At 52.3% G+C, this 27451-nt stretch overlaps 14 protein-coding genes across 14 annotated transcripts; 8 read left to right on the top strand and 6 right to left on the bottom strand.

The window, feature by feature from the left end:
* Positions 1–446: 446 nt before the first annotated feature.
* J4E90_004375 (uncharacterized protein) lies at positions 447–1874 on the bottom strand (the record flags this gene model as incomplete). The annotated part of the gene is made up of 1 exon (XM_051433940.1): positions 447–1874. The coding sequence occupies one exon, from the start codon at positions 1872–1874 to the stop codon at positions 447–449; it is 1428 nt and encodes a 475-aa protein (XP_051292458.1).
* Positions 1875–2182: 308 nt separating this feature from the next.
* On the bottom strand, positions 2183–3500 carry J4E90_004376 (uncharacterized protein; the record flags this gene model as incomplete). Its single annotated transcript, XM_051433941.1, has 3 exons — positions 2183–2627; positions 2672–3309; positions 3357–3500. 3 exons carry the CDS (start codon positions 3498–3500, stop codon positions 2183–2185), a joined length of 1227 nt encoding a protein of 408 aa, XP_051292459.1.
* Positions 3501–3766: 266 nt separating this feature from the next.
* J4E90_004377 (uncharacterized protein) lies at positions 3767–5223 on the top strand (the record flags this gene model as incomplete). The annotated part of the gene is made up of 7 exons (XM_051433942.1): positions 3767–3863; positions 3914–4076; positions 4127–4383; positions 4433–4494; positions 4552–5010; positions 5058–5142; positions 5195–5223. The coding sequence occupies 7 exons, from the start codon at positions 3767–3769 to the stop codon at positions 5221–5223; spliced, it is 1152 nt and encodes a 383-aa protein (XP_051292460.1).
* A 597-nt stretch (positions 5224–5820) lies between these two features.
* J4E90_004378 (uncharacterized protein) lies at positions 5821–7570 on the top strand (the record flags this gene model as incomplete). Its single annotated transcript, XM_051433943.1, has 5 exons — positions 5821–6289; positions 6344–6742; positions 6795–6991; positions 7042–7189; positions 7242–7570. The coding sequence occupies 5 exons, from the start codon at positions 5821–5823 to the stop codon at positions 7568–7570; spliced, it is 1542 nt and encodes a 513-aa protein (XP_051292461.1).
* A 99-nt stretch (positions 7571–7669) lies between these two features.
* Positions 7670–8672, bottom strand: J4E90_004379 (uncharacterized protein; the record flags this gene model as incomplete). Its single annotated transcript, XM_051433944.1, has 2 exons — positions 7670–8352; positions 8405–8672. The coding sequence occupies 2 exons, from the start codon at positions 8670–8672 to the stop codon at positions 7670–7672; spliced, it is 951 nt and encodes a 316-aa protein (XP_051292462.1).
* Positions 8673–9047: 375 nt separating this feature from the next.
* Positions 9048–10130, top strand: J4E90_004380 (uncharacterized protein; the record flags this gene model as incomplete). The annotated part of the gene is made up of 2 exons (XM_051433945.1): positions 9048–9078; positions 9127–10130. The coding sequence occupies 2 exons, from the start codon at positions 9048–9050 to the stop codon at positions 10128–10130; spliced, it is 1035 nt and encodes a 344-aa protein (XP_051292463.1).
* Positions 10131–10204: 74 nt separating this feature from the next.
* Positions 10205–12024, bottom strand: J4E90_004381 (uncharacterized protein; the record flags this gene model as incomplete). The annotated part of the gene is made up of 5 exons (XM_051433946.1): positions 10205–10831; positions 10880–11250; positions 11298–11473; positions 11520–11813; positions 11858–12024. The coding sequence occupies 5 exons, from the start codon at positions 12022–12024 to the stop codon at positions 10205–10207; spliced, it is 1635 nt and encodes a 544-aa protein (XP_051292464.1).
* Positions 12025–12701: 677 nt separating this feature from the next.
* On the top strand, positions 12702–13581 carry J4E90_004382 (uncharacterized protein; the record flags this gene model as incomplete). Its single annotated transcript, XM_051433947.1, has 4 exons — positions 12702–12802; positions 12851–13182; positions 13232–13244; positions 13320–13581. The coding sequence occupies 4 exons, from the start codon at positions 12702–12704 to the stop codon at positions 13579–13581; spliced, it is 708 nt and encodes a 235-aa protein (XP_051292465.1).
* A 778-nt stretch (positions 13582–14359) lies between these two features.
* Positions 14360–16140, top strand: J4E90_004383 (uncharacterized protein; the record flags this gene model as incomplete). The annotated part of the gene is made up of 4 exons (XM_051433948.1): positions 14360–14470; positions 14528–15218; positions 15280–15765; positions 15827–16140. 4 exons carry the CDS (start codon positions 14360–14362, stop codon positions 16138–16140), a joined length of 1602 nt encoding a protein of 533 aa, XP_051292466.1.
* An 859-nt stretch (positions 16141–16999) lies between these two features.
* Positions 17000–19445, top strand: J4E90_004384 (uncharacterized protein; the record flags this gene model as incomplete). The annotated part of the gene is made up of 2 exons (XM_051433949.1): positions 17000–17126; positions 17179–19445. The coding sequence occupies 2 exons, from the start codon at positions 17000–17002 to the stop codon at positions 19443–19445; spliced, it is 2394 nt and encodes a 797-aa protein (XP_051292467.1).
* A 234-nt stretch (positions 19446–19679) lies between these two features.
* On the top strand, positions 19680–20939 carry J4E90_004385 (uncharacterized protein; the record flags this gene model as incomplete). The annotated part of the gene is made up of 1 exon (XM_051433950.1): positions 19680–20939. The coding sequence occupies one exon, from the start codon at positions 19680–19682 to the stop codon at positions 20937–20939; it is 1260 nt and encodes a 419-aa protein (XP_051292468.1).
* A 289-nt stretch (positions 20940–21228) lies between these two features.
* On the bottom strand, positions 21229–21657 carry J4E90_004386 (uncharacterized protein; the record flags this gene model as incomplete). Its single annotated transcript, XM_051433951.1, has 3 exons — positions 21229–21376; positions 21428–21546; positions 21598–21657. 3 exons carry the CDS (start codon positions 21655–21657, stop codon positions 21229–21231), a joined length of 327 nt encoding a protein of 108 aa, XP_051292469.1.
* Positions 21658–22139: 482 nt separating this feature from the next.
* On the bottom strand, positions 22140–23089 carry J4E90_004387 (uncharacterized protein; the record flags this gene model as incomplete). Its single annotated transcript, XM_051433952.1, has 2 exons — positions 22140–22492; positions 22546–23089. The coding sequence occupies 2 exons, from the start codon at positions 23087–23089 to the stop codon at positions 22140–22142; spliced, it is 897 nt and encodes a 298-aa protein (XP_051292470.1).
* Positions 23090–26745: 3656 nt separating this feature from the next.
* On the top strand, positions 26746–27116 carry TIM10 (protein transporter tim10; the record flags this gene model as incomplete). The annotated part of the gene is made up of 2 exons (XM_051433953.1): positions 26746–26843; positions 26921–27116. 2 exons carry the CDS (start codon positions 26746–26748, stop codon positions 27114–27116), a joined length of 294 nt encoding a protein of 97 aa, XP_051292471.1.
* Positions 27117–27451: the final 335 nt, after the last annotated feature.

The following is a 27451-nucleotide window of genomic DNA, read 5'->3' on the forward strand; positions in this document are numbered from 1 at the left end:
GTTTAGCGGATGACGACGATTGTAGGAGTGATCTAGCTTACCATGTAAAGATTTCAGCCTTATATTGAAGTATCCATGGCCATGGAATGCTAGGCCGACATCTGCCGCACTTGGGTGGTCCGGCCTGCGCATCGTATGTGGTGGCGGGGCCCGACCCTGATAATAGCGGGGTTTCCGTTTCGGTAACTGGGCTACGGGAGCTGTGAGAGGCCCACATAGTGGCCGAGACCGGGTTAGTGGAACTCGTCAGATGAAAGTATGATAGCCTTTCCCACATGGAGGTCATGGTAATGTGGACGTGGCGCACTTGCGGGGTTCTTCATTGCTTCTGAGAAGAGCACCAATCGAGAATATAGTGCTGACTCAGATGAACCAGTCAGAATGTGATTCTCCCTCATATCTACGCATGGCGATTGTTATTCCCTGATGAATGACATGGATGTGATCTATTTGGATGCAGCTAAGACCTCGTCCACCATGAGTCCACATGAGCCTAGATAGTTCTTTGCATCGCACAATGAGCTCAGCTCTTCGCCAGAGATCTTATCGGTGATCTCGGGTCGTGTCTGTAGAGCTTCCAACAAACTGGTGTCGTTTTCAATGCTTTCTTTGCATGCCTCGTAGACAACGTCGTGCGCTTTTGACCGACCGACGTGTGGAGCAAGACCCATCATGACAGCTTCTGCGACGATAAGACCTCGGGTGGAGTAGAGGTTCGTGAGCATCTGCTTCGAATTGACTACCAGACCAGAGAGCGCAAAGTCAGCTTGGTATAGCGCTCCAACAGCCATAACGAAGCTCTCCGGGACGGCCACCCATTCGAGATGCCATGGACCGGAAGCACGCTCGAAGTCCGATACCATGCCATCCAGCACCAAGCCAGCATTCGATCGCAGGACCTTCGATGCGGCTAAGATGACCTCGCTCGAGATGGGATTTCGCTTCTGAGGCATAGTTGAGGAAGCACCGCGGTGTGGTACAAAGGGCTCTGACACTTCCGAGAGCTCATTGGAAGACATGATGATAATGTCTAGGGCAAGCTTGCCGAGCGTACCACCAACAAGCGCGAGATAGTTGGTGATCTCTGCAACACCATCTCGGGCGACGTGCCAGGTGATCGGAGGATCCGTCAGACCCAGATCTCTTGCCATTTCCTTTCGAACACGAATGCCATCATCGCCCGAACCTAGTGAAGCCAAAGAACCTGCGGCACCTCCAAACTGTACCATCAAGGCGCGAGGTTTGAGCTGCTCAAGACGCTCGAGATGTCGTTGGAACCCGGATAGCCAGATAGCGCACTTGTGGCCAAAAGTGATAGGAAGAGCATGTTGAAGATGGGTGCGACCAGCTATGGGCGTATCCCGGTGCTTTCTTGACAGGTCTTCGAGGTTTTTGATGACGGAGCGAAGTGTGCGCTCAACGATCTCGAGGCCCTCCTTCATCTGCAGAATGCTTGCCAGATCCATAATGTCCTGCGTTGTTGCTCCCCAATGCACGTATCGCCCAGCCTCCTCACCGCATGATGCAGAGAGCTGTCGCACCAAAGGAAAGATGGGGTAGCCGACGATCTCAGTTTCGTTACGTAGCCTATCGTAGTCCAGTTCGACTTCGCGAGCTTTGGATGTCACAATTTCTCCGATATGAGATGGTATGACATTGCATTTTGATTGTGCTCTTGCCAAAGCAGTCTCAGCATCAACACATCGATTGATGTACGCTTTGTCGTCGAAGACCTTTCTGATCTCATCGGTCCCAAACAGCGTACGGAAGATTACTGAGTCGATAGCGCTCACGCTGCCGAGAGATCGCCGTTGGAGATGAAGGGTGGTTTGCCGGGGGATGGCACGTAGTGGGACGCGTCGAAACAGGAACATGATGTGTGTTGCAATGGGTGCAGCACCTCAATGAGTCAATGAGTAGCGAAAGGGAGGTGAAGCTCCAAAAGGAGCTCCAGCACTATACAAGACATAGCGGCCTTGAAGCGGTGGACGTGTGGGACGCGGGTGCAGCCAGCATCCATGGATCGTGTGGGGAAGACAATGCCGGCCTCCAGGCTCGGAAGGGGCCAGCCTCTGCGTTCCGCGCTAGCGATTGGAAGTGGCTAGACTCCTTTTGCACATCACGTGACGCACGCGACACTTTCGTGATTTCCATCATCAAAGCCTACAACATTTCTATGGAACTACGACTCTCGAACGAACAACGAAGCAACGCCTAAGCCGGTACTCGCGCACATGCTGACGATACCCATCTCTTTGTCCTGACGCAGCAGCTCGCCGAACAATGTGGCAGTCTGCCGTGCCCCGGTCGCGCCGGTGGGATGCCCAAGAGCTATCGCACCTCCGTTCGGATTGACCTTGTCTTCATCGAGACCCAGCTCCCGAATGCACGCAATGGTCTGGCTTGCAAACGCCTCGTTGAGCTCAATGATATCAACGTCCTTCAGCTCAACACCTGTCCACTTTAGAAGTGCTGGTATGGCGTATATTGGGCTAATGCCCATCTCGTCGGGGGCGCAACCCTTGACCGTGGTGCCAACGAAGCGGCCAAGTGGCTTCAATCCACGTTCTTCAGCCCACGAACGTCGGGCGAGTATGGTAGAGGATGCGCCATCCGATATTTGGGATCTGAAAGGTCAGCTTTGCGAGGGCTTTGAGTCATGTCTACTTACGAGTTGCCTGCGGTACTCTTGCCGTTCTCGCCGAACACAGGCTTGAGCGTCGACACTTTCTCAAAGGTCAACCCATGCCGAATGCCGTCGTCCTTGGTGACTTCGTGCCCTGCAGGCTGGCCTGTTGCCTCGTCCATCCTCTGAACCGTTACGGGCTCGATCTCCCAATCAAAGCGACCTTCCTTTTGGGCGCGACTTGCGCGCCCATGACTTCGCACCGCATATTCATCTTGCGACTTCCTGTCAACCTTGTATCTTTCCGCTACGTTCTCAGACGTGATTCCCATAGGCATAAGACAGTCGCGCGCATCTTTGACGGTCGACCCAAGCAGCGTGGGTGAGACATCGGCTGGGATGCCCCGCGAGCTGTAGTTTCTCGACATGCTCTCTACACCGCCAGCCAGCCCCACGTCAATCTGACCCACCATGATCGAGTGTGAGATGTGGGTGATGGCTTGTAGACTGCTCGAGCATTGCCGATTGACTGTATGGAAGGTCGTGGAGTTTGGAAAGCCGGCATGATTCAGCGCCATGCGTCCTGTCTTCGCGAAGCCCAGTTCGGCGAGTACATTCCCAATCATAACATCGTTCACGTCGACTTTTTCGATGCCAGCTCGTTGCACTGCGGCTTTCATAATCTGTTGTATTCAGCAACAGTGCTGCGCGTTCTCCTGCCGAGACTCACCGGCATTAGGATGTCTTCTGGATGAGCATCTTTGTAACCGCCCTTGAAACTACGATTGATTGGCGACCTGACCGCAGAAAGTAAAACTACATCGTTCGGGCTTTTCTGCAGCACATTCCGCGCGGCTTTGCTAAAGGACGCCATTTCGGCACAAGAACTGACAATCTACGCGTCGCATTGGTACATGAATGCCTATTGTATGATCTCACAGGGCCGAGGAAGTGCCGCATCGTGGTTGCGGCCAGAGCTGTGGCGGGGCGACGTGTATGTGTGGGGCAGGAGTGAGAGACCCCTCCATGCCGACTCGGGCAACAACGCAATGATGCTTGCCGAATCTAGCTTGCATGCGGACGCGACCATTTACTTTGAACATTTTCACGCGCAAACTGATCTCAACAAGACATTACACGATGGCGCTCCCGAACAAGTACCAGAATGGCAGCATTGACTCCTCTACCAAGGGAGTGTACAGGGCATCGCCCGTCAAGCTCATGATATACGGAAATGGTAGGCAGACTGCGGTTACAAATCGCAAAGAAACTTACACGTCGGCGTAGGAACAAGTTCCCAGCTTTCAGATGTTATCACAGAGCTCGGTGCTACCAAGGCCTTCATCATCACCGGGCGATCCCTTTACGAGAAGACTCCCGTGATCAAGAACATTGAGAAAACACTTGGTTCTGCGCATGGTGGTACATTCAGCAAGATCGGACAACACGCGTATGTGGAGAGCTGTTGAAGTATGACAAGCGCAGGCTGACAAGTCCAAGGCCAATTGGAGATATCAAAGAAGCCACCGCGCTGATGACAAAGTCCGGATGCGATGTACTCATATCGATAGGCGGTGGGTCGCCCATTGACTCAGCCAAAGCCATTGCATACAATATCCACGAGGAGACCGGAAAGTGGATACCTAGTATCGCTGTACCAACGACACTGAGTGTAGCTGAGACGACGCAAAATGCTGGCTTCACCACCGAAGAAAAGCACAAGATCGCCGTGAGCAACCCAGAACTTGTACCCAAGGGTAAGCACGATATCGGACGGTTGGAGAGACTCAGGCTAATCATATTCAGCTGTGGTATACGATGGCGAACTTGCTGTATACACACCCTTGAACCTCTGGACAAGCACAGGAGTGCGTTTACCACCTCCCCGGGCGCTGAAGTAGAAACCATCTCTGACACACTCGCAGATTCGCTCACTGGACCACGCAGTTGAGCTGATGTACCACCCTCTTGCCGCCGAGATCCCCACAAAACGCATGTCTTTGGAAGCTATCAAAGATCTCTTCACATACCTACCGCAGTCGAAGGCCAACCCTAACGACGCCGAAGTGCGAACAAAGCTCTTCGTTGCTTGTTACTCCTCACTCTTCCCCTTTTTGTACACCGGCGGAGTCGGCCTCAGCCACAGCATTGGCCATGCGATTGGTGCAACATACAGCATTCCGCATGGCATCACCAGCTGCCTCAGTCTCGCACCGACGGTTCACTTTAAGGCGAGCAACCCAGAGGAGGCGAAGCAAATCGCTAGGATCATCCCATACATCGGAAAGCAAAGTACCGGCAGCGACGAGAAGGACTCCCACGTCGTTGCCGATGCTATTGCTGGACTGGTCGAAGAGCTGGGACACAAGACCACATTGACAGCTGTAAGTAGCTGAAGCATGCCGAGGAGGCCATTGCTAACGTCCACTAGTACAACGTGCCGACCGGTGATGCGGAAGAAGAGGCTATCGCATCGCGTGCGCTACACAGCAAAGACCACAAGGACTTCGCTAGCTGTACGTTGTCGCGCACATTCCCCGAAAATTCTTTAGCTGACATATGCTGCAGTGAAGCAAATCGTGCACGATCTGTACTAATCGACTCGATGAGGTTGTCATGTAGCGTTCATAGTAATACATATCTACCAACTCTACAATACAGACGTGCCAAATGTGTCCGCAGCTCGTCAGTGACCATCAGCTTTTCGCACACGCGTTGGCGCGTCAGCACGTGAGCCAGCTGTGGTCGCTCGGCCTTGGAAATGTTTTCCACGTTGCCTTTTTCCGTGTGTGGCTTCGCCCAATGAACGTGCGTTTTGGCCGCAACCTCCGCATCTTGGCCGGCTAAGTCCTCATCCACCTCCGATTGTGGAGCTTTGCTCTTACCCGCCATCGGCACGGCATTTGCATCGGTCTGACCCAATCGGTTGTTTGCTGTCATGCATGCCCTCGTGGTGCTCGTGTGGGGAGCGTCATCTCCGCTATACACCACAATCCTACACGCGATCTTTGTGCACTGAGGTTTGTGGAGAGTGACGCTTCAATCTGGTGTCGATTGAGCTGAGCTTACACTCTGGAATTGTATATCGCCATCAACAACCTCTGTGCCATCTCAAGCTGAGCCAAGCGATCCGAAACCCATCGTTCCGACTTCACTTCCTCGATACTTCGCGACTCACGACTACGAACCTCACGATGCAACGTTCTGTCCTTTTCTCTGCGCGCCGGCGCGGCCCAGCGACGGGCATGCGATTCTTCTCTGCCAGCGCTTCTCGACCAGCCATCAACAAGATCGTCTCCTCCGCGCAAGAAGCTATCAAGGACATGAAGTCCGATTCCACAGTTCTGGTCGGTGGATTTGGCTTCTCTGGAGTCCCCAACACCCTCATCAACGCTCTACGCGATCGGAGCGACCTTACAAACTTCACAGTGGTCAGCAACAACGCCGGTATGCCCGGTGTCGGGCTTGGACAGCTTCTGGAGACAAAGCAGATCGGCACGATGATTGCGAGTTACATCGGAGACAACAAGGTGTTTGAGCAAATGTACCTGAAGGGTCAATTGAGTCTGCAGTTGACCCCTCAGGGTACCATCGCAGAGAAGTGCGCTGCTGGTGCTGCGGGTGTACCGGCCTTCTACACACCAGCGGCATATGGAACAATAGGTACGCGGATCTCACCATGATTTGACAAGTGCAGGCACAGCTAACACCCTCCAGTGCAAACCGGCGAACTCCCTGTACGATATAACACCGACGGCACCATTGCCAAAATGGCCCCTCCCAAAGAAACCCGCGAGTTCAACGGCAAATCCTACGTCATGGAAGAAGCCATCTTCGGTGACTACGCCTTCGTCAAAGTCGCCAAAGCCGATCGTCTCGGCAACTGCCAGTTCCGCAAAGCACAAAACAACTTCAACGAAGCCATGGGCAAGAACGCGAAGATGACGATTGTCGAGGCCGATGAGATTGTTGAGGATGGAGAGATCGCACCAGAAGACATTCATCTCCAGGGCATATACGTGAAGAGGGTGATCAAGAGCACAGTGGGCAAGGAGATTGAGCGGAAGGTCTTCTGGAAGAGCCCCGAGGAGCAGAAGAAGGCACTGCTGGAGGGTGGTAAGTCCATGCGGATAATTACATTAGAGAGCGCCGCTAATAAAGGTACAAGGCTCGACCGAATCATCACAGAAGCGCGAGCGCATCATCAAGCGCGCAGCACAAGAGCTGAAGGATGGCATGTATGTCAACCTCGGTATCGGTATGCCGCTGGCAGCACCTGCATTCCTGCCCGAGGGCACCGAGATCGTTTTGGAGTCTGAGAACGGAATCTTGGGTATGGGACGGTATCCTAAGCCTGGCGAGGAGGTAAGAACGAGACAACAAAGAGATGTTGATTGTGTGGCTAATGAGCTCAGGACCCCGACCTTATCAACGCCGGAAAAGAGACCGTAACTCTGATCAAGGGCGCATCGACGTTTGGCAGCCATGAGTCCTTTGGCATGATTCGATCAGGTCGGATAGACGTCGCCATGCTAGGCGCCATGCAAGTGAACCAATACGGAGGTTCGTACTATACTGTTCAATGCATACCCTTCGTCCCACTAACTATTTCCAGACCTCGCAAACTTCATGCTTCCCGGAAAGGTCAAAGGCATCGGCGGCGCAATGGACCTAGTCGCGAACCCCACACAAACCAAAGTCGTCATCACCATGGAACACGTCGACAAGAAGGGCAACCCCAAGATCCTGAACCAATGCACATTCCCTCTCACAGGACAAAAGTGCGTGAGCACCATCATCACGGACCTGGCAGTATTCGACTGCGATCGCGTCGAAGGTTTGACCCTGAAGGAGCATGCCAAGGGCGTCACCGTGGATGAGATCAGAAGCAAGACAGAGGCGCCATTCAAAGTCAGTGAGAATTTGAAGGAGATGAGCGTGTAGAAAGAACCAGTAAAAAAGATACCAAAGGAAAAATTCCAGCACTGAGCGAGCAAGCGAACAATTTCTATCCCTTCATTCGAAGATTCTGCTAATCTGAGCCTATCTACTACCACCCTCCACAGCATCCAAATACACATACGCCGGCGCTGGCATATCCTCACTAATATCACCCCAGGCACTCCAGTGTTTCCAGACCAACTTCTTCTGTTCAATCTCATCCGCAATCGCAATCGCCATATCCGCAACACTGATCCCCGTCAACCTCCCCTCAAACACATCTTTACCTTCCTGCTGCTTCCCAAGCAACACCATATCATCAACACTAGTCTCATATTTGCCAGTCCTCTTCCCCGGACGGTACAAAGCAGACGGCGAAACAAAACTCCAATCGAAGTTCTTCCGGTCCTCAAAGAACATGTACGCCGTTCGCCCCGCTTTGATGAAGTCCGATGCGTTATCTTTGGCGCGGATCTGTTTCTCGTAGTCTGCGATCACAGTTCTGTCTTCTTCCGTGGTTGTTCCCGAGCTCTCTGCTAACCTAGCTTCGCGGTATCGTCGCAGCGAGGTGCCCATGATACCGAGGCGCTCTTCCATGTATGCAATGTGCGCTAGTGACGTGGAGATGGCGCGGCGGTAGGCGAGGAAGAAGTCTGGGTGGTCGACGCAAGAGATGTTAGTGCCAGGGACGTGGAGGGAGCCTGCGCCGCCGACGAAGACGAAGTACGATGCGGGCCGTAGCTTGTAGGCGAGCAGCATCTTGCGAACGGATTCTAGGAACGGCACTGTTGTGGGTCAGTCATTGGTTACTGGTATCTTGATTTGGCTGAAACGTACTGTACAGCAAAGCTCCAGGACCAGCTGTGTGCGGTCCAAACTCACTGACCAGTACATCAAGGCCTTCAAAAACTGTTGACAGTTCCTCTATAGAGACTGCATCTACATCTACCGGCCTGGGGATGTAGCGCGGATGCTTTCCTACTTTCTCAGGGTTGCGTGATATACCAATGACGGTATGGCCTCGATTCAGCAATTCGACCGTGAGGTAGGATCCCCCGAAACCTGCAGGGCCGATAACGCCTATCCGGAGGGGCTCTGGTGACATGGTGTAATAGAACAAAGATGAATGTATTTGTGAATGCGCTCAGATTTTGGCACTTGAGTGTGAAGTAGGTGGGTACATGTCGCGTCGCGTTCACATGACTACCATGCTATGTCGTCAAATGCAAGGTTACGCGTGCTCAATTGGCAACGATTTCGGAGTAGTACGCCGAGGTTGTTGTATTGGGGAAAGGCAATTGGGGAAGTGAGGGGATGATGTGGGGCTTGGGTAAACACCAAGGAACGAATGACGCTAGCCCATCCGGCGAGTACATGGAAAGGAACATGATAAGTGTTGTAAATTGAGGCATCTTAAAGGGCAAACAGTATCAGAAGGTTGATTCTACTACTGTTTCAAGATAGTGTATTATTTGGGAACATGACGTCGGCAGATAACTACGCATTCATTGGTGAGCGCTCCAATTTAGTACCTTAGTAGGCATCACTAACAATGCAAGGTCTCGGAGCGATGGGCTACGCGATGGCGGCCAACATCCGCAAGAAGATAGACCCATCCTCGACCCTCTACATCAACGACATCAACGCCTCGGCATGCTCCCGCTTCAAAACCCAATACTCGTTGCACGGCCCTATAGAAATCGTCGCTACAGCACGTGAAGCAGCGGAGAATGCGAAAGTACTGATCTCCATCGTACCAGGAGGAGAAGATGTAAGGAAAGTGTATCTAGACGAGAAAGACGGTGTGATTGCAGCGAAGAGGGACCAAGACAGGGTAATGCTGGAATGCAGCACGATTGATGTCAACACCACAAAAGAAGTAGGTCAAAAGCTCAAAGAAGCGGAGATGGGTACATACATCGACGCCCCCGTATCCGGCGGCGTCCCAGCAGCAGAAGCAGGCACACTATCGATGTTGGTCGGCCACCCACCGCCAGCGCAAACACCAACTTCTTTATCTTCTCCAGACTCTCGAATTACGACGACCCTCACAATGCTTGGCCCACCATCCAAAGCTTTCTACCTGAACACTCTCGGCGCCGGTCTCACCGCCAAGATATGCAACAACTACCTCTCCGGCACCATTCTCCTCGCCACCGCCGAAGCCCTCGCAATAGGCGTATCTCACGGTCTCGATCCTTCCGCTTTATACTCCGTGATCAAGAACAGCACGGGCCAGTCTTGGATGTGCGATCACGTCATGCCCATTCCCAATGTGCAGAAAGAGTATTGGGTGCCGAGTAACAGTGGTTATAAGCCGGGGTTCAAGACGCAGATGATGCTGAAAGATTTGGGATTGGGTATCGAGAGCGCGGGTCAGGTTGGGGTGAGGCCGAGTATGGCGGAGAGGGCGTTGGAGGTTTGGGAAGAGGCGGCGAAGGACGAGAGGTGTGTGGATAGGGATGGTAGCAGTATATATTTGCATGTTGGAGGTCTTCTACCGAAGGGATACGAAGACAAAGGGAGGAAGAATGAGGAAGGAACGTGGGAGTTTGCGGAGTAAAGCTTCTGTCATCTTTAATATACATAGTGGTGTTGCGAGCCCGTTCTGATGCACTCATGTAGTCTTCATACCGTCTACTTTCCTTGGAAGAAGTTCTGGAAGACCTCCATAATAGCATCAAACCCAGCTGTCTCTCCCAGCTTGAGTACCCTCTCATCTCTTCCAATCTTTGCTGGATCACCATCTGGAACCCATCTGCTCGTGACACCATCGGCACTAGGCCCGTAAACCTTGGCACACAACTTGTCGGTCTTTACCGGCGGCCAGGGGTCCTCCCCGTTGACGAATTTGATGAAGTCTTCTCCGTACTCTCGTGCTACCTTCTGCTGCGCATCGTCCAGGTGCTCGTTGTAGTTCTGGAAGAGGTACGATACATCGAGAATGTGGCCTGCTTCGCCCTTGAAGCGACCTTCCCAAGGTATTCCTTCGTTGAAGTGGTAGAGGAAGAACTTCGAGTCGGGTGTGTTGGGCCAGCCTTGGGCGAAGGCACGAGCGGGCGCGTAGAAAGATATCTCAGAACCAAAGCGCAGTATTGAAAGCATAGCCTCTTCGTCCGGAGTCTCGGGGGTTATCTTGTAGGATTTGAGAAGCTGTTCCGCAACCTCTGGCTTGGCGGACAGTGTGGCGTTGCAGGAGTCGATGAACTTTTGCGCGACGCCCGGCTTGCGAGCATCGAGGCCAAGGTATGCAATAATGTTCGCCTAAAACAATGAGCTCACATATGTCGAGATTCACGATAGGGAACTTACGTCCAGCTTTGACTCTCCAATCATAAAGGCCTTGCACCACTTCCTGCCCGGCATCATGAAAGCTGGATTGTCTTCTTGAGATGAGACGGTAAGAAAATCAGGTGAGCCCGGCATGGTATCTTTGTCGACTGAAGGCAGCATCGGTGCTGTGGGTGGCACCTTCTGCCATATATCATCCAAGGGTATATTGAGGAGGGCTTTGATACGATCCTCTGGCGACTTGTCCGTCAGCCCAAATGCTTCGACGGCTTTTTGATACGAAGACTCTGCCACAAAATCTGGGATGGGCTTGAACAGTAGCACAGCTCCTCCAGTACTAAGACAGCGCTTCATCAACGGCTCCTCCGAGCAGAGCAATACTGTCGCAGATACTGAATATGTTAGTCGAGCTCTTATGTCAATAGTGTCAACAACATACGTCCACCAGCGCTCTCTCCGCATACTGTGATCTCATCTGCATCACCCCCGAATCCGCCTATGAACTTCCTGATCCACTGTAGAGCCGTGCGCTGGTCGTGAAAGCCGTTGTTCGCTTTGTATCCTGCTTTGCGCAATTCTTCGGAAGTCGCAAACCCTGTGAAACCCAATCGATAGCTGTATCTATTAGTAGACGAGGTGTACTTCAGGTTGTAAGACCCACTTGATAGTAATACCGATGATGGGCTTTTTCCTCTCGACAGACATCTTCACAATGGGAGCTGGATCGTAGTGCGGGTACCAGCTACTTCCAACAGCAAAGCCGCCACCATGTATGAAGACAAAGACAGGCAACTTCGCGTTGGAATCAATAGCTCCATCCTTATTGGTCGGCACCGTGATGTTGAGGTTCAGACAGTCGAGGTCGGAATGCGTCGGAACCTCTGGAAGTGGCAAGGAATGTTGAATGAAGCCGAACTCGCGTTCAATGGCACCGACTGGAGATACTGGAGGAGGACTATTCCATTAGTAAATGGTGACCGGCGTCACCAGTTGACGTACCCAAATTTGGTGGCATCCGTAGTTCCAGATCCATAGCTGTCAACGAGCTTGGGCGCAGCCAAGCGATCTTTTAACGAAGCATACTTCAGGCCAAGAAATTGCACTGCGCCATCTACTGGCTTTCCTTCTATTTCACCTAGGTGTTGGTGCTTGAGGTTCTCTGACATGTTGGCTGCTGCGTGGGATGGGTTGGTAGGAAGCAAAGGACCGTTCCATAGACTAACGGATTGTTTACTATTGTCTAGTGTCTGCTTGGATTGGCTGAAGGAAGTTGCGCATCCCTGGGGCTGCTTCTCTGGAAGCAGGTACGTTGGGGGCAATGATGGTCCGATAATTACCCCGCACCTGTACCTGCCATTTCAGTAGTGGGGCAATCACCCGCGACCAAGCATCGCGTGCGGGATGTGGGGGTACTACAGCGACTGCGCCTCGCATCGATGAGGATATCGTAATTCGCTCGATATCTGAGCTCGGCAATTAGCAAGCATGTGTTCGGCTAGATAGAGTGCTACCTAGGTAGATGTACATGTTACACGCAGTCAGTTTCTTGCACAAATGACACCAACAATGGAGGCCGGCCTCCCTCATACTGACGCCTTCGTCAGTCTTGCTCTGCTCGATGGCGGCAGCTTTCTAGGAGATCTGAGCCGCTTGCATGCTGGTGAGAGTGGTACATTTCGCATGTACAACTGGGCGTTTTACATCTCGCACCAAGGAAGACACATACTTTGGGATCTTGGGTTAGATGAGGTGCGTAGGCCAATGTCGGGTTTGGCTACCTCAATCTTCTTCTGACTGTTTCTTGAAGGACCGAAGTTGTTATACTCCTTGGGTTAACAAATTCATGTTGGATATCGTCAATCACGTCGGACCAAGGAGGACTATCGTTCAGCAGTTGGCGCAAAGAGGCGTGGCTGCGGAAGATGTCGATACTGTCTTGTTCAGGTATGGATACAAGGGTGGCGTGAATGAAGTTCGCTAAGCAGCCTGCAGCCACGCTCATTGGGATCATTCGAGGCCTATCAGCGGTTTATTCCCAAATGCGATAGCGTATTTTGGTCCCGGCACGAGAGCAGCATGTCAGCCAGGGCATATGAGAGATCAAATCCTACAGTGGGACGGCCGCTTCTTTGATCCGGAGAACTCGACAGAAAAATGGGATGAGCTACATGGCGTGTGGAAGCCCTTTGGCCCGTTCAAAAGAGCACTGGACTACTTTGGAGACGGCAGTTTCTGGATCCTCGATGCACCTGGCCATATGCCTGGTAACTTGGCTGCTGCTGCAAGAATGCAAGATGGCGAGTGGGTAATACTTGGCAGCGATTGTATGTTATCCCATGGAATTTCCATTGGCGCTCGCTAATCTTGTGCTAGGCTGTCATTCGCGGTACGTCAAATTGATTGTGCCAGGCGTTTGCTGACGTGCATGGTGTATACGATCGGGCGTTTACTGACCGGTCAGGGATTTGCTGGACGGCACGCGAACAATTGCGGAGTTCCAAGGCCCAGGGGCAGTGAGCATGTCACTGCATACAGACCTTTCTTCAGCGAAAGAAACCATCGCTAAGATAGGACTGCTTGAAACCAATTTCGGTGCTCATACAGCGCTCGCACACGATGCTAGCTGGCTGAAGAAGGGCACGGACCAGGTGCTCATGTCATTGCTGGACGACGAGATGCGAGTTGCAGCACAGGAAAAGATACCGTATGATGAGATACCGTAGATGGGGTTCGAGACACGAACCAGGTTTAGTGTCCCAATGTTGGAGGCCTGACGATCAGTAAACGCGTCGGTGGGTTCGCTACGTGTTTTTTCGTGGCGCGATTGCTGGTTGGACAGTACGCGAATGTGGAATGCGTCAACGTTATCTTGCTAAATGTCCATAAAGCAAAAAGCTAGACGTGAATTGTTTCGAGGTCGCTTAGAGAAGTAAATGCAGACGTCCAGTTTGCTGGGCGATGCTCGCGCATAGTCTATTCCAAGGTTGTGAGTTGGCCTTCTCACCCTAGCCATCACGCTAAAGACGCGCCTACCTGAACACCAACATCATGGCGCCTCGCGTCGCAGGGTGCTGTAGCGTCCACACTACAGCCAATGCCCCGCCAGCCTTACAAGATATACCGCAACCTAGGAGCCTAAAGCGCGTGGTAGGCAATGGCAACGGAGGACATGAAAGAGATGTTCAACAGAGAACACGTGGCGACAGTGGCCATGGCTCAGGCAAGCAACGCCATCTTGTCACACCTTAAAGTCCATTGCCAAAATCACAAGCCTCTGACGATACGGGATCGATGCTTCCACCGCCGCAATTTACAAACATACGCCTTTCCAACACACGCTAGAGATATCCCACCACCAAGCGCCACAGGATCGCCTAGTGCTGATGTACTCCGCTTAAGTGCCAAGATGCCACGATCGGGGGGCCTGGATCATCACGACCTCATATACCTGGGTACTTCAACCCTCCATACATAGCAGACCTTACACTTTCGCTCTTCACAATGGCCCTCCGTGACCTACCATGGGTGACGATACTCTCCTCTGGCATCATTGCGGCGCTCGCATATGGCGTAATGAGACTGATCCAAGTTCGGCGTTTCTATAAAGATGTCGTACGTTGGCAGCATCCGGCACAGGCTATAATCAAGACAGCACTGACAGTAGATCAGCCCAAACCGCCTCATAGCTTCTTCTTCGGCCATTTGAAACTGCTCGGCGAGACCTTCAAATCGCTACCCAGTGATGTACATTATCAGGCAGCGGTGGTTACGATCGCCAGGAAGTACAACATGCCAGGTGTCTTCTACCTCGATTTGTGGCCTGTGTCATTTCAGCAAGTTGTGGTGACAGATCCGGATGTTGCACTTGACATGACAGTCATCCGGAACCACCCCAAACACGAAATGGAGGCAACTATGGTCGACCCCTTGATCGGAAGCGGCAACATCGTCACAACGAACGGCCCACAATGGAAGTATCTCCATAAAATGTTGAGTCCTGCTTTCGCCACTTCGCACATCACCAAGATGAGGCCGATGGTTGCTGACGAGGTTATGAAATTTCGGTCGATTCTTTCCGAGAAAGCTGAATCGGGTGAGGTTTTCAGGTTAGAGGACCATACCCTGTGCATGACGTTTGATGTCATATCGACTATGACCTTTGGCCGATCCCTTGACGCGCAGACCAAAGGTAGCCCTGCTCTGCAGCACTTTGAGAACATGTCCCGTGCGTTTATGATCACGCGAGAGTCTCTGAACTACATCCGCAACTTCTTCGTCAACCGGACGGTTTTCGCCGAACGCGCAAAGTTTGATGCTATTGTGGAAGGGCTCATCAAAGAGAGATTCGAGATAGTCAAACGTAAGAAGCCCAATGGAGTCCCTGCATACTTGAACTTCGTACGGCTAACACATAGCTGCAGGCGACAAGCTCGATCTCTCGGAGAAGCGAGGACTAGGGATAATGGACCTCATCTTGCGAGACTATATTGCAGAGCGACAGGGTGACGTAAAGGAGCTCGACCCCCAATTCACTAAAGATGCTCTCACACAAGTAAAGACTCTTTTGATCGCTGGACTTGGAACTACGTCGGATACCATCTGTTTCGGAGCTATGCTGCTTAGCGTTCACCCTGAAGTGGTACAAAGGATGCGCGAAGAGCACGACCGTGTTTTCACCCCCGGTATCGAAGCGACGTACGAGATGCTTAAAAGGGAGCCGTATAAGCTGAATGAGCTCACCTATACGAATAACGTCATCAAGGAAGTCCTGAGGTTCTATCCGATAGGAAATACCGCGCGCAAGGGCATCGATACTCTTTCGTATCAGGGTCGCGAATGGCCGACCAAAGATCGCATGATCTGCCCCGTCCAACTGGCTATGCATATGGATCCAGCGATATTCCCAGGCAAGTGACATCTATCGATCCTTCTTTGTAACACACATCCGGTGGCTAATGCTTCGACCAGATCCGCTCAAGTTCGACCCAGATCGGTTTACACGAGAAGACCATCCGCGGCACGCCTGGCGTCCATTCGAGAGGGGACCGCGAGCGTGCCTGGGCCAACCGCTGGCTATGGACGAGTTCGTGATCGTATTCCTGCTTACAATACGCGATTTCGACTTTACTTGCGCGGATCTGAAACCCAACAAGACGCCTCGAGCAGAGTGGAATGATCTGGATCTGACATTCGGTGATCGCGCCTACCAGGAATTTGTTTTTGAGGCTAAACCACGAGATGGCATGCCAATGACCGTTAAGAAGTCCAACTGGCCACAGTAAGCGCGGCAACGGCTGCCAATTCGGGTCAATAGACGACATCAGTGGCGGTCGCTAGAATGGACCATCCCAGGGCTCCTGCTCCGCAACGCATGTGTGTATGTATTGACTCGGGAGGGGCGGATGGCGGATTGGGGTCGACGTGTCATGGGAAATTAGGGAATGTGCCATGGTTGTCATACGGTCAAGTCTTATTGCCTGATGCACGTTGACAAACTGCCGCGCGACATTGACGGAACCTGGAGTAGGTAACTTCCGAGGTTGGAAGCATGGCTGTTGAGGCATAAGCAAATACCATCAAGGTTCCATCCCGTCTTCCGTCAGCCCACATTGGCGCATCCCTTGCGGATGCTCGGCTGATGCTTATGCGAGACCATCCTGCAATTCCAGTATTTCACCGACGTCTTGTACGTGTAGCTGCCGTGCCTTAAACTTACCGCTTCTCGGGTGTGATGCTTACAGTCGTAGATTTACATTCAGCCTGAATGCATAGCCAGGCGCAGCCAATCGGAGGGCGGGGAGATCCACTTAGCGCGAACCCCTCACAGATTTTGCAAGTACCATGGGGCTCCGCATGCGGCTCGGGTACAATCTTGGCTGCCGTATGCCTCTGGGCCAAGCATCGGGAGTGGCTTCGGACACAAGACTGGCTCGGCGCTCGGAAATAAGTGGACTTGCGACCGCTGCTCAACCGCGTGGCCGACGAGACCATGACGTACAGGAATCGTGGGCCATGGTGTTTACCAACCGCGTGCTGACGCAGGGTCGGTGACTACGGCTATTTACTGTGCTATAAGACATGGAGTGAAGACGACGACGAGCTGCATCCGGACCATCCGAACCAAACCAGACAACCGGCGTCATGTTTACCTCGACGCGTGCGCTGCAAGTGTTGGCCTTCGCTGCGACAGGAGCGTATGCCCAATACGTATTCCCCGACTGCAGCAGTGGACGTTTGAGCAATGAGACCATCTGCGATCCTTCGGCATGTACGTTCATCTCCCACTCATACAACGTTCTGACGGTGCTAATCCCTTCCAGCCCCGCTAGCTCGTGCGAGAAACCTCGTGTCTCTCTACACTCTCGAGGAGAAGATCAATGCTACGAGCAGTGGCTCGCCAGGCGTTGCCCGTCTCGGCATACCACCTTACCAGTGGTGGAACGAGGGTCTCCACGGCATTGCTGGCCCTTACACCAACTTCAGCGATGAGGGAGAGTTTAGCTACTCCACCTCGTTCCCCCAGCCCATCTTGATGGGTGCGGCTTTCGACGATGAACTCATCACCGAAGTTGCAAAGGTCATCTCCACCGAAGCGCGTGCTTTCAACAACGCGAACAGGACTGGTCTTGACTTCTGGACACCAAACATCAACCCGTTCCGCGACCCTCGCTGGGGACGCGGACAGGAGACACCCGGTGAAGACTCCTACCATCTGTCTTCTTACGTCCAGGCCTTGATCCACGGTCTTCAGGGTGACGCGTCTGACCCGTACAAGCGTGTTGTCGCAACTTGCAAGCACTTTGCAGGTTATGACGTTGAGGACTGGAACGGAAACCTTCGCTACCAGAATGACGTGGAGATCTCTCAGCAGGATATGGTTGAGTACTATCTCGTTCCATTCCAGGCCTGTGTTCAAGCGAACGTCGGTGCTTTCATGTGCAGCTACAATGCGGTAAATGGTGCCCCACCATGTGCCGATCCTTACCTGCTTCAGACCATTCTGCGTGAGCACTGGGGCTGGACGAACGAAGAGCAATGGGTCACATCTGACTGCGATGCTGTTCAGAACGTCTACCTCCCGCACCAGTGGTCATCATCTCGTGGTGGCGCTGCTTACGACTCCTTGAAGGCCGGAACCGATCTTACGTGCGGTACTTACATGCAGGAGCACCTTCCCGCTGCCGTCCAGCAAGGACTTCTCGATGAAGCTGTCCTTGACCAGGCCCTTGTCCGCCAATACTCCTCGCTCGTTCGTCTTGGCTACTTCGACTCTGCCGACAACCAGCCCTACCGTCAGCTCGGCTTTGACGCGGTTGCCACCAACGCTTCGCAGGCACTCGCACGCAGGGCCGCTGCCGAGGGTATCGTTCTACTGAAGAACGATGGTACTCTGCCGCTCTCTGTCGATTCGTCTATGTCTATCGGCCTTTTCGGTGACTGGGCGAACGCAACCGACCAGCTCCTTGGTAACTACGCCGGTGTTGCTACATACCTTCACTCTCCTCTGTACGCTCTCGAACAACTCAATGTTACCATCAACTATGCTGGCGGAAACCCCGGTGGCCAGGGCGACCCGACGACCAACCGTTGGTCCAACCTTTACGGCGCGTACTCTACTAGCGACGTCCTAATGTACGTGGGCGGTATCGACAACAGCGTTGAGGCGGAAGATGACGACCGCACTTACCTCACATGGACTGGGGCTCAGCTCGATGTTATCAGCCTGCTCGCCGACACCGGAAAGCCAGTCATCGTCGTGGTCACTGGAGGTGGACAGATTGACAACACTCCTCTGGTCAACAACCCCAACATCTCTGCCATCCTGTGGGCCGGATACCCCGGTCAAGATGGAGGTTCCGCCATCATCGACATTGTTACCGGAAAGACTGCTCCCGCTGGCCGTCTTCCTACAACCCAGTACCCCTCCAACTACATCGCTCAGGTCTCTATGATGGACATGAACATGCGTCCTGGTGAGAACAACCCTGGTCGCACTTACAAGTGGTACAACGGTTCCGCCGTCTACGAGTTCGGTCACGGTCTGCACTACACCAACTTCTCCGCTGAAGTCACTAGCGAGCTTCAACAAAGCTACGCTATCTCTGCCCTTACGCAGAATTGCAACAGCACCGGAGGTTTCCTCGAGCGTTGCCCCTTCGTATCTGTCGATGTCGAGGTCTCCAACGACGGCGATGTTAGCTCTGACTACGTCACTCTTGGCTACATTGCTGGAGAGTTCGGTCCTGCGCCCCACCCCAAGAAGTCGCTCGTCTCTTACAAGCGTCTTCACAACATCGCTGGAGGCTCTTCCGCCACTGCGACTCTCAACCTTACTCTCGCATCTCTTGCTAGAGTTGACGAGATGGGCAACAAGGTCCTGTACCCCGGTGACTACACCATGATGATCGATAACCACCCGCTTGCGAGCGTCAACTTCACCTTGACTGGAGAGCATGCGATGCTAGACATGTGGCCTCAGCGCCCTAACCAGACTGCTCAGGGCGTCGAGTACGTTGGTGATTACTGGTATGGAGGTTACGGTAGCGACTATGGTGCTGAGCCTGCGGAGTTCCAGAGCACCATGTAAATGAACTTTCGTATACTATGCATATGAAATGTATATAGAAATCTAACAAGTGATTGCAATTCTTACTGAAACCCTTGCAACACGTGAATCTACTTCCTTCTTCATCTTTACCTTCACCTGCGCTCGGACCACAATGTTTGTTTGCTACAATGACTGGCTCTTTCCACCTTTTGTCATCCGCTCATTCCCACACATTTTCCCAGCCCCGATACTGAACGGTCGATCAAGACAGCGATGACGCTTTGCGACGAGTGCGACAACGAGAGCACACTGCGTTGCAGTGGTTGCGGCTCCAGCTGGTACTGCTCCAAAGAGTGCCAGAAGAAGGCGTGGTCTCTTCACAAGATTCTCTGCAAATTCGTGAAGGACTTCCAAGACCGCCCCGAAGCCGAATCACCTGGCGAGAAATACACTCGCGCTATCTTCTTCCATCCCGACGAGGGCGCACCACGATTCGTTTGGCTCAAGACTATGACCGAAGATGGAGAGTACGGACACCCTTGCCTCGCAGCTTGCCCCGGTGCGCTAGCCGCCAACAACGAGAAGGAAACAGAGTCTGGAGAGGAAATCGGTATGACAGATATGAAGATCCGACATAATCACGCGCTTGCCCGTCGTCTCCCATACAACTTGTTCTTGTCCTACCGCGAGAACTTTCTGCACGATGGATCGACACACAACATGGCCATCGACAAGATCATCGACCCCAATTCTCCTCACCTACACGCCTGGCGGGGTCCAATGATCGCGTATGGGACTGATGCCTTCGATGACGTCCCTTTCAGTCAAGATCCGTCTTACAGCCAAGATCTCGGTCCTTCCGACCTTCGTATTATCGCGCACAAGCTCAACACATACTACTTCAAGTACGCTGTTGGCCCGACGATTGAGGATATTAAACAAGAGTTGAGTAGCGTAGTCGGCGTACGCATCAACTGCGATGGCGACGTCGAAGTTGAAGGCCGTCCTCGCTACGAGCCTATGGAACTTCCAGCCTACCGCTCATTCTTCCACGCAGCCACCGATGTCTCAGAGCACATTGAGCTACCCTTCACTGTTCAGCGCATTCCCGGAAGTGTCGCCAAATGGAAAAAGCGGCCGGAGACTCCGTCAGGCAAAGCGTCTTGGGTCAATGTTGCTGGTACATTCCTTAACATTGGCTGCAAGCCCGAGCGTGCAGACACCGCCTTCAATTGGGGCCTCGCACCACCAGAATGGCAGAATGACGTTGGTTCTGTTGTCGTCATGCGAAAAGACAAGAGGCCTCTCCTTCCGATACACGTCTTCGCTCTCGCCGACTATCATCAGCATCGTCTTATGGATATCTTCGAGTCGGAGGGGGAGAGTGTGCATCCAGATAAGGAGCCTGAGCTGAAGCGCGACAAGGCGTGGATCATGAAGCAAATCACCAAGGACAAGTTCGAGGAGTACTACATGACTTGGAAGTCGGGAATGGCAGAGGACGCGCCCCGCATCTCGCCTTACGACTTCTAGTATTGCTGTGAGCTCGGCGCCAGGCAACGTGGGCTTTGTCTTCTCGTTCAGAGACCTATCATGTCGAAGTTGGCGTCCATATTCGGCTTGTTTTACCTGAAGCAAACAACACGCGCACAGTTTCCATGGATGTTAGTAATGGTTTCGAGAAAGGTCGTTGCCTAGCTAGTTATTAGTAAAGCTCGACCGACACAGCATGAATGCATTAGATCACACTCTCCCGTTTCGTAGGCTTGGTGACGTATTCACTTCCTTCATTATCGTCTAATTTATGTTCCTCCCACCCCGCCTATAACTTGCTCTTGAAACCGCCTACATCCTTAACAATCATAACCGACATCGGCTCCCTAAGTAGATCCTCCCCATTGACCGCCGATTGTAGCTTCTTCAATCCCGCGCTCTTGGCGTGGAACATCAGAGCATCTTTGTCCGCATATCTGATTACTGTCAGTTTCCGAGTCTGCCCAAGGCTTTGCGGCGTGACTTACGTTTCGAAGATGACAAAGCTCGGCGCGTCGCCCTTGGTTTCGCGCTGTAGGTGATACCGGGTGGTGCCGGGTTCGGTGGCTTTTACTTCTTGGGCTGCGATGTTGAGCAGTTCCTCCACCTGCGGCACGTTAGTTGTTTGTACATATCGGGGTGCCTATTTCACGCGTACCCTGTCTTGGTTGCCAGGCTTGGGCTTGAGGATGGCGATGATTTCGTAGCCTCTGGACATGATGACGTAATGTTCGACGCGCAATTGCTGGCTCGAGGAAATGCAGATGTTTCAGCGCGCGAAAGAGCTATAATATGCAAGAATATTGAGAGATATGGGATATTCAGATAACGCAGCCAAGCCTGAGGTCGCGTTGTTGAGCTCGTCGCTGTCAGCTTACTTTCTCCGCTTTTCCCCAAAGGAGCCGAAAGATGCCGAGGCACGTTTCGAATATACCACTACCTGCCCCCCACACTCCTCACAGTATCAACCCAGCTCGCGGTCCCTGCTCGGGAGTTTCAACGCAACCCATGGCGCTTGCGCGTCCGCAAATGCCTATTTTGCTGAGAAGGGCCAGCGGGTTGAGATGTCTCCAGCCCGAGCTTGTTAACTACTATGTAGGACGCTGATAAGTTCATTTCATATAGTTTGGCCAGTGTTCAGTGTTCAATGTTCAGCATTTAATGTGAACGACTTCTCTTCCAGTCTATAGAGACTTTTCGTTACATATCGTCGCCGCGGCCAGTGCTTTCCGGCTCGATGACTGCTCTAGCTCCGAGATCATACCTATCGCCCTCTCGCAAGAAGTAAAACCTCGCGTTGGATGGCGGTAGAGGCCTCTCCCAGCTTCCTTCCCTCGACCAGAAACCGCCATCATATACCAATGCATACGTGCTGCCGATGACTTCCATCTCGTTCTTGTTGACCACCAGCGCAGTGTCTTCGTCAATTGCCAATCCTAGCAACTCCGGGTAGGCGTTCAGAATCTCAAACATGTCGAAGTGCCTGTTGCGTACGAGGACATGCTGGTCGATGGCCGAGTTCTTCAAATATCCAAAGCCGACAGTATGATCACCTGCAAACCACGTTAGCTTTTCTTCTTCTATGAGATGTATTCGCGAGACTCACCTATCATGATAGTGTTGTTCGCGGTGTCACCACGAGCAAGGAAACTGCCAATGATACTCGCGCCAGCACTAGACCCTGAGATAACACCTCCAGCATCGAGGACGTCCTGGAACGCTGCTTCGGTCTTGGTGCCAGCGTAGGCATCGACAAGTCTCCATTGTCTGCCTCCACCGAAGAAGACGCCCTTCGCACTCAACAATGGAGCAATGAACTCGTCGGTATCAGCAACCGCGGGATCGTATGTATGCAATACCGTCACGTTGGTGGCACCATATTTGCGGAACGCTACTGCGGTCGTAAAGTTCTGGTCGTATGTATCTTCGCCGCCTGCCGTGGGTACCACAACGATCGATGCATTGGGGCCGCCAGCAAGGGAGATGATGCGCTGGTAGATGCTCTCGCTCTGCAAATTCCCTCCAACGATTACGAGGTGGCCGTTCTCAGGACCAACATATGTTGTGTTGGTGCCATTTGTTCCGTAGATGGGAGTCGCGATGGCCGTAACCGCAAGAGCGGCGGTATAGAAGAAAGTGGTAAGCCGCATGATGAAAACGTTGATACCCGACGGAATGAATAGCACTCAATGCGAAAGCCTACTACATATACCGTACACTGTCAGTGACGGCATCTTATCACATAGTTGATGCTGGGCATCGCATCATCGTGGGTCTTGATCTAATTGGGCGGAGATCGACAGCACCTGCCTGAAAGGTATTAAAACCTCAACGGCAACCCCACTCACCCATTTCCCGGGGCATTGGCACGGAGATGCGCGGCGCAAGATGGAACAGTTGCGCACGGAATTAGTGATTTGAAGATGGAACTCAGGTACGATCTGGTGAGATGAGTGAAAACACGCGGGGCGCTAAGCGAGGTGATGATGTCACGCGTTCGGTACCTTCGATTCCTGGATATAATAGATTACTGCTACCATTTAGTTTAAGACAATCCATCGCCTATTCTAAGTTGGAAAAGATTGGCATCCGTTCACCATTCGGCGTAGCTGGGCCTACGAGGCCAGATCATGAGTGTCAAGCTGTCCCACATTTTGCCAAGCGATATACAGCCTTCTGGGTGAAGAAACTCTTCCTGATATCGCAAGCTTTGTTCATATCTCTTCGCTTTCTTCAATATCGATTCTTGATTTTTGAACACCTGAGACTGGTCTGGTAACATTCTGATGACATCATCCGCGTGATAGACGAGCTCCACTGGATGACCCTTGCCGTTGATGTAGACAGCCGGACAGCGCCCATGCTTTCTGTAGTCTTTGTCCTCGAAGACCTGCGACAGAACGACGAATACATTCAGTCTCAGCTGTTTGAGTGTGAATGAGGACTGGGTGTTGCTGCTGACACCGTCGCGTGATGAGCGCAACCGAACAGTTATGACCATGGAAGGTCGCGATTGATACGTGGCTCGAAGCAGCTCGATTATGTCGATGCGAACATCATCCATATCTTGATCCTCTGGCCGAACACTGATTTCAAGCAAAAGCTGGAAGTTCCTCGCCAAGAGGTCGACGTCGCTGGCGAAACCGTGTGGCCAGAGTTGGGCTTCATTCTCTGAGTCGGCTCTTACCATACGCAATCTCTCTATATATGAGAATCCGCCGAAATTGGGTCGGAGACCTTCTGAAGCGAGCATGAAGACGAACGAAGTGGTTCTATACGCATGATATAGGGCGTCTGACCGTACCTTGCGATTGACATGGAACACAGGGGACTTCCGCAGCGGTCGTATCGTCGAGAGTGGGCCAGCGAAGAGCTTTACGGTAGGCTGGACTACATATGCAATGATAGCATGATAAGCGGATGCAGGTAAAGCTGAGAGCTCTGGTTTCCACGGAATTTGGCTCATAGTGGCTACCTTTCCTTCATCTGAGCATGAGAAAGTAGATCGCACGTTCGCTTCGGGGGTGGTACTTGCGAAGGTAACTGTGCCCATGGTCCCTTCAACCCTCAAGATCACCGATGCAAGTAGATTTGAATACCGTCTGAGGTTTAGCTGGTCTTCCTGAGCGATGGATCTGAAAGCGTTGTTGAATATTGCGGGCGTATCGTTATAACTTGAAGTCTCGATCGAGACTTGCAGCATTGCTCCAGACTCAGTCCAAAGCAGTCGTAACAACGGCAGCAAGTCGAGAGCAACTACCCAAGTGGGGCCATGATCTTCCTCCAACTCGGAAGACAAAGCGGCGTAATCGATGGTGACATGTCTCAGGAATTGCGCCCGAGGACATAGTTGTTCGGACCATCTCTTGAAATAAGCCTGTTCGTACCAGGATGACACGAAGAAGTGGTTCCGTTGATATAGAACGCTGGCAGCTTCCCAGTAGACTTGACGACAGCTGAAGAGTAGCCCAAGATTCTGTGCCACTTCTGATGTGACACCTCCCCAGCATGCGCTCGTGTCCCATACAAATAGCTGTTCATCAAAGACGTACAGTAGGTCGTATATCTGATTTCGGATCTCTGAGGGGAGCGAGATGAAAGAACGTGCGCTTGAGTCCGCCGGCAATGAGTGTGTCTCTAGGACTGCCCTAACCCTGTTTTTCTTGTTGGATATTGCGGTGGTTGATTGCTTGGCTCTGTCATGCGATGACACGAGGGTTGATATGGCCGTATGCTGTTGAGGGCCAAAATTGCCGTTGGGATTGTTCGAGCCGAGAAGCGCCTCCATTGCAAGTGACTTGCCATACCCCCCGGCGCGCATTAGCCTTCTTGCAATTGGATCGCCTCGACCCATTAGAGGTTCCATCGCAGATCTGATGAAACGTAAGAGACAACCGAGTGTAGAGTGTAGAGGAAAGTACGAAGAGTAGAAGATAAATAGTAGTAATCCACCGGAGATATAGGAAGTAGAAGTCACGCCCTTTGCGCTTTTAGCTACGCAGGCGACGCCTTACCGCATGCGGCCTTGTACGCAGATTCGCCGCTCTTACCTCGAGAATTGGGTCCTCGTCAAGGCGCCCCATTACTCACCACGCAGCTCTCAGACCTTCACCCCATAGCGCGATCCTCAGATCATCCCACACCCTGATCAAGCTACTCGGAACTCGATTTTCATCATCAGTCATCTCCTTACCCTCCCAAATTTTCCCGCCCACAGGCACCAAGTGCTTGAGCCACTTAGCGTAATACTTACCGCGCTCCTCTGCTTTTGTTGGGTTGCTTATATCGTAGGTGGCGCTATGAAACCTCGGCTCTCGGGGCTTGTTTGGTTATGTGATATCTACGGCGATGCCGAAGCCGTTGATGTAGACGCTTGGACAAGTCCATCTCAACCTGCTGGGCTGGGCTTCCAGTACGTGAGACAGGATAATGAAAGCGTTAAGCTGTACATGGCGGAGTGTGAAGGTGCTTTCGTAGTGCGCCTTGTGACCACCTTCCCCAAGGCAGTTCAGTACGCATCTGATGGTGGCAGTAAAAGGTTCGTCCCATGTTGTCGTTTGGAGTAAGTCGATGATGCTGATCCGTACGCTCTTCAGCGACGTTCCTTCGCTCAGATTGAATTCAAACTTAAGATGAACAGCTTTCATCTACCCCAGACTGGCCCGTGTATCTTTCCTGACTCTGGACTGAGCCGCCTTCTCTTTATTGTGTTCGTGTCGCTGCGTACCTTTGCGATTAGCCTTCCATCATCTCATTCTAATATCATGCTCCTTTTCGTACCCCGTCGCAGACCAAGATTTGAGTTTTTAAGACATGTCTATAGGCTGAACTGGACACGTAAAGCTTAAAACCATCGATATTAGTATCCGGTACAGGTCTGGACAGTCGCGTCTGTTCGGGGTCTGATGCTGTGTTAGCGACAACGAGCTTGGGGCATCAGCCATTGCGCCGGGGTTAAGGAAATTAGACCGCGGGTAATGTCAGTGATACAATAAATAATCGACGCCGATTAACAAGTAACCATGGCTTCGAAGTTTGCCTAAAGACGCAGAGACGAACTGGTGGTTGGCATACCGCGTCATCAAGCCTCCTCCGCCGCACGTCCCCCATCGCGCACCCAGCTCCAAATTCCTGCTCGCGCTACATCATCGCCCGCCATCACCCATGTCCAAATCCATCACCACGGCCACTCCACCCCAACAAGCCACCACGCACCCGTCCCGTACCTACCAACCCAACCAACCCGCCAATTACGCACCTCTCTCACCTACCCTAGAAAGGAAACAACCACCCACTACCACCCAAGATGTCAATGTTCTTCGGTCAAAAACCCCAAATCTCTTCAGAGCAAAAGATTGCACAGGCCGAGGCGGAAATCGACATGGTTTCCGACATGTACAGCCGGTATGTTCATCACTCTCCCCCAACCCTCCCCTCAGTCTTTTCAAGAAACAAGCATTTACTAACTTCCACTGCTCCAGTCTCGTCAAATCTTGCACATCCAAATGCATAGACACATCGTACCGCGAAGCCGATCTCAACAAGGGCGAATCCGTCTGCCTCGACCGCTGCGTATCCAAGTTCTTCGAGGTCAATGTCAAGGTTAGCGAGAAGATGCAGGGTGAGGCGCAAGGAAAGCAGGGTGGTGGTGGCGGTATGTTTGGTGGTGGAATGTAAAGAAGGATGCTATATGGAATGCGCGAGATGCTGAGGCTGGATGATATGGATGATATGGACATACTTCACGAATTTTGTATTGGGGCCGTTGGAGGTCGCACATATCAAAACGAGGGCGCCATGTTGTTGGGCGACAATCGCTGTAGAGGACCATTGCATGGAATGTGTCTCTAGTTGGAGATGCTGGAGGGTTGCTCTGCATACTCCACTCCAGCCTCTTGACGTGCGACTGTTGATGTGGTTGCAGTCTCAGCAATGATATAACACGATATGAAGGACATGTACAATACAAAGTTTATGTTTTCAATTCGACTGGTCTATGTATCAGGGTATCT

This window comes from Alternaria incomplexa (genome assembly GCF_024043165.1).
Source record: "Alternaria incomplexa strain BMP 0042 chromosome Unknown scaffold_5, whole genome shotgun sequence".
Lineage (NCBI taxonomy): Eukaryota > Fungi > Ascomycota > Dothideomycetes > Pleosporales > Pleosporaceae > Alternaria > Alternaria incomplexa.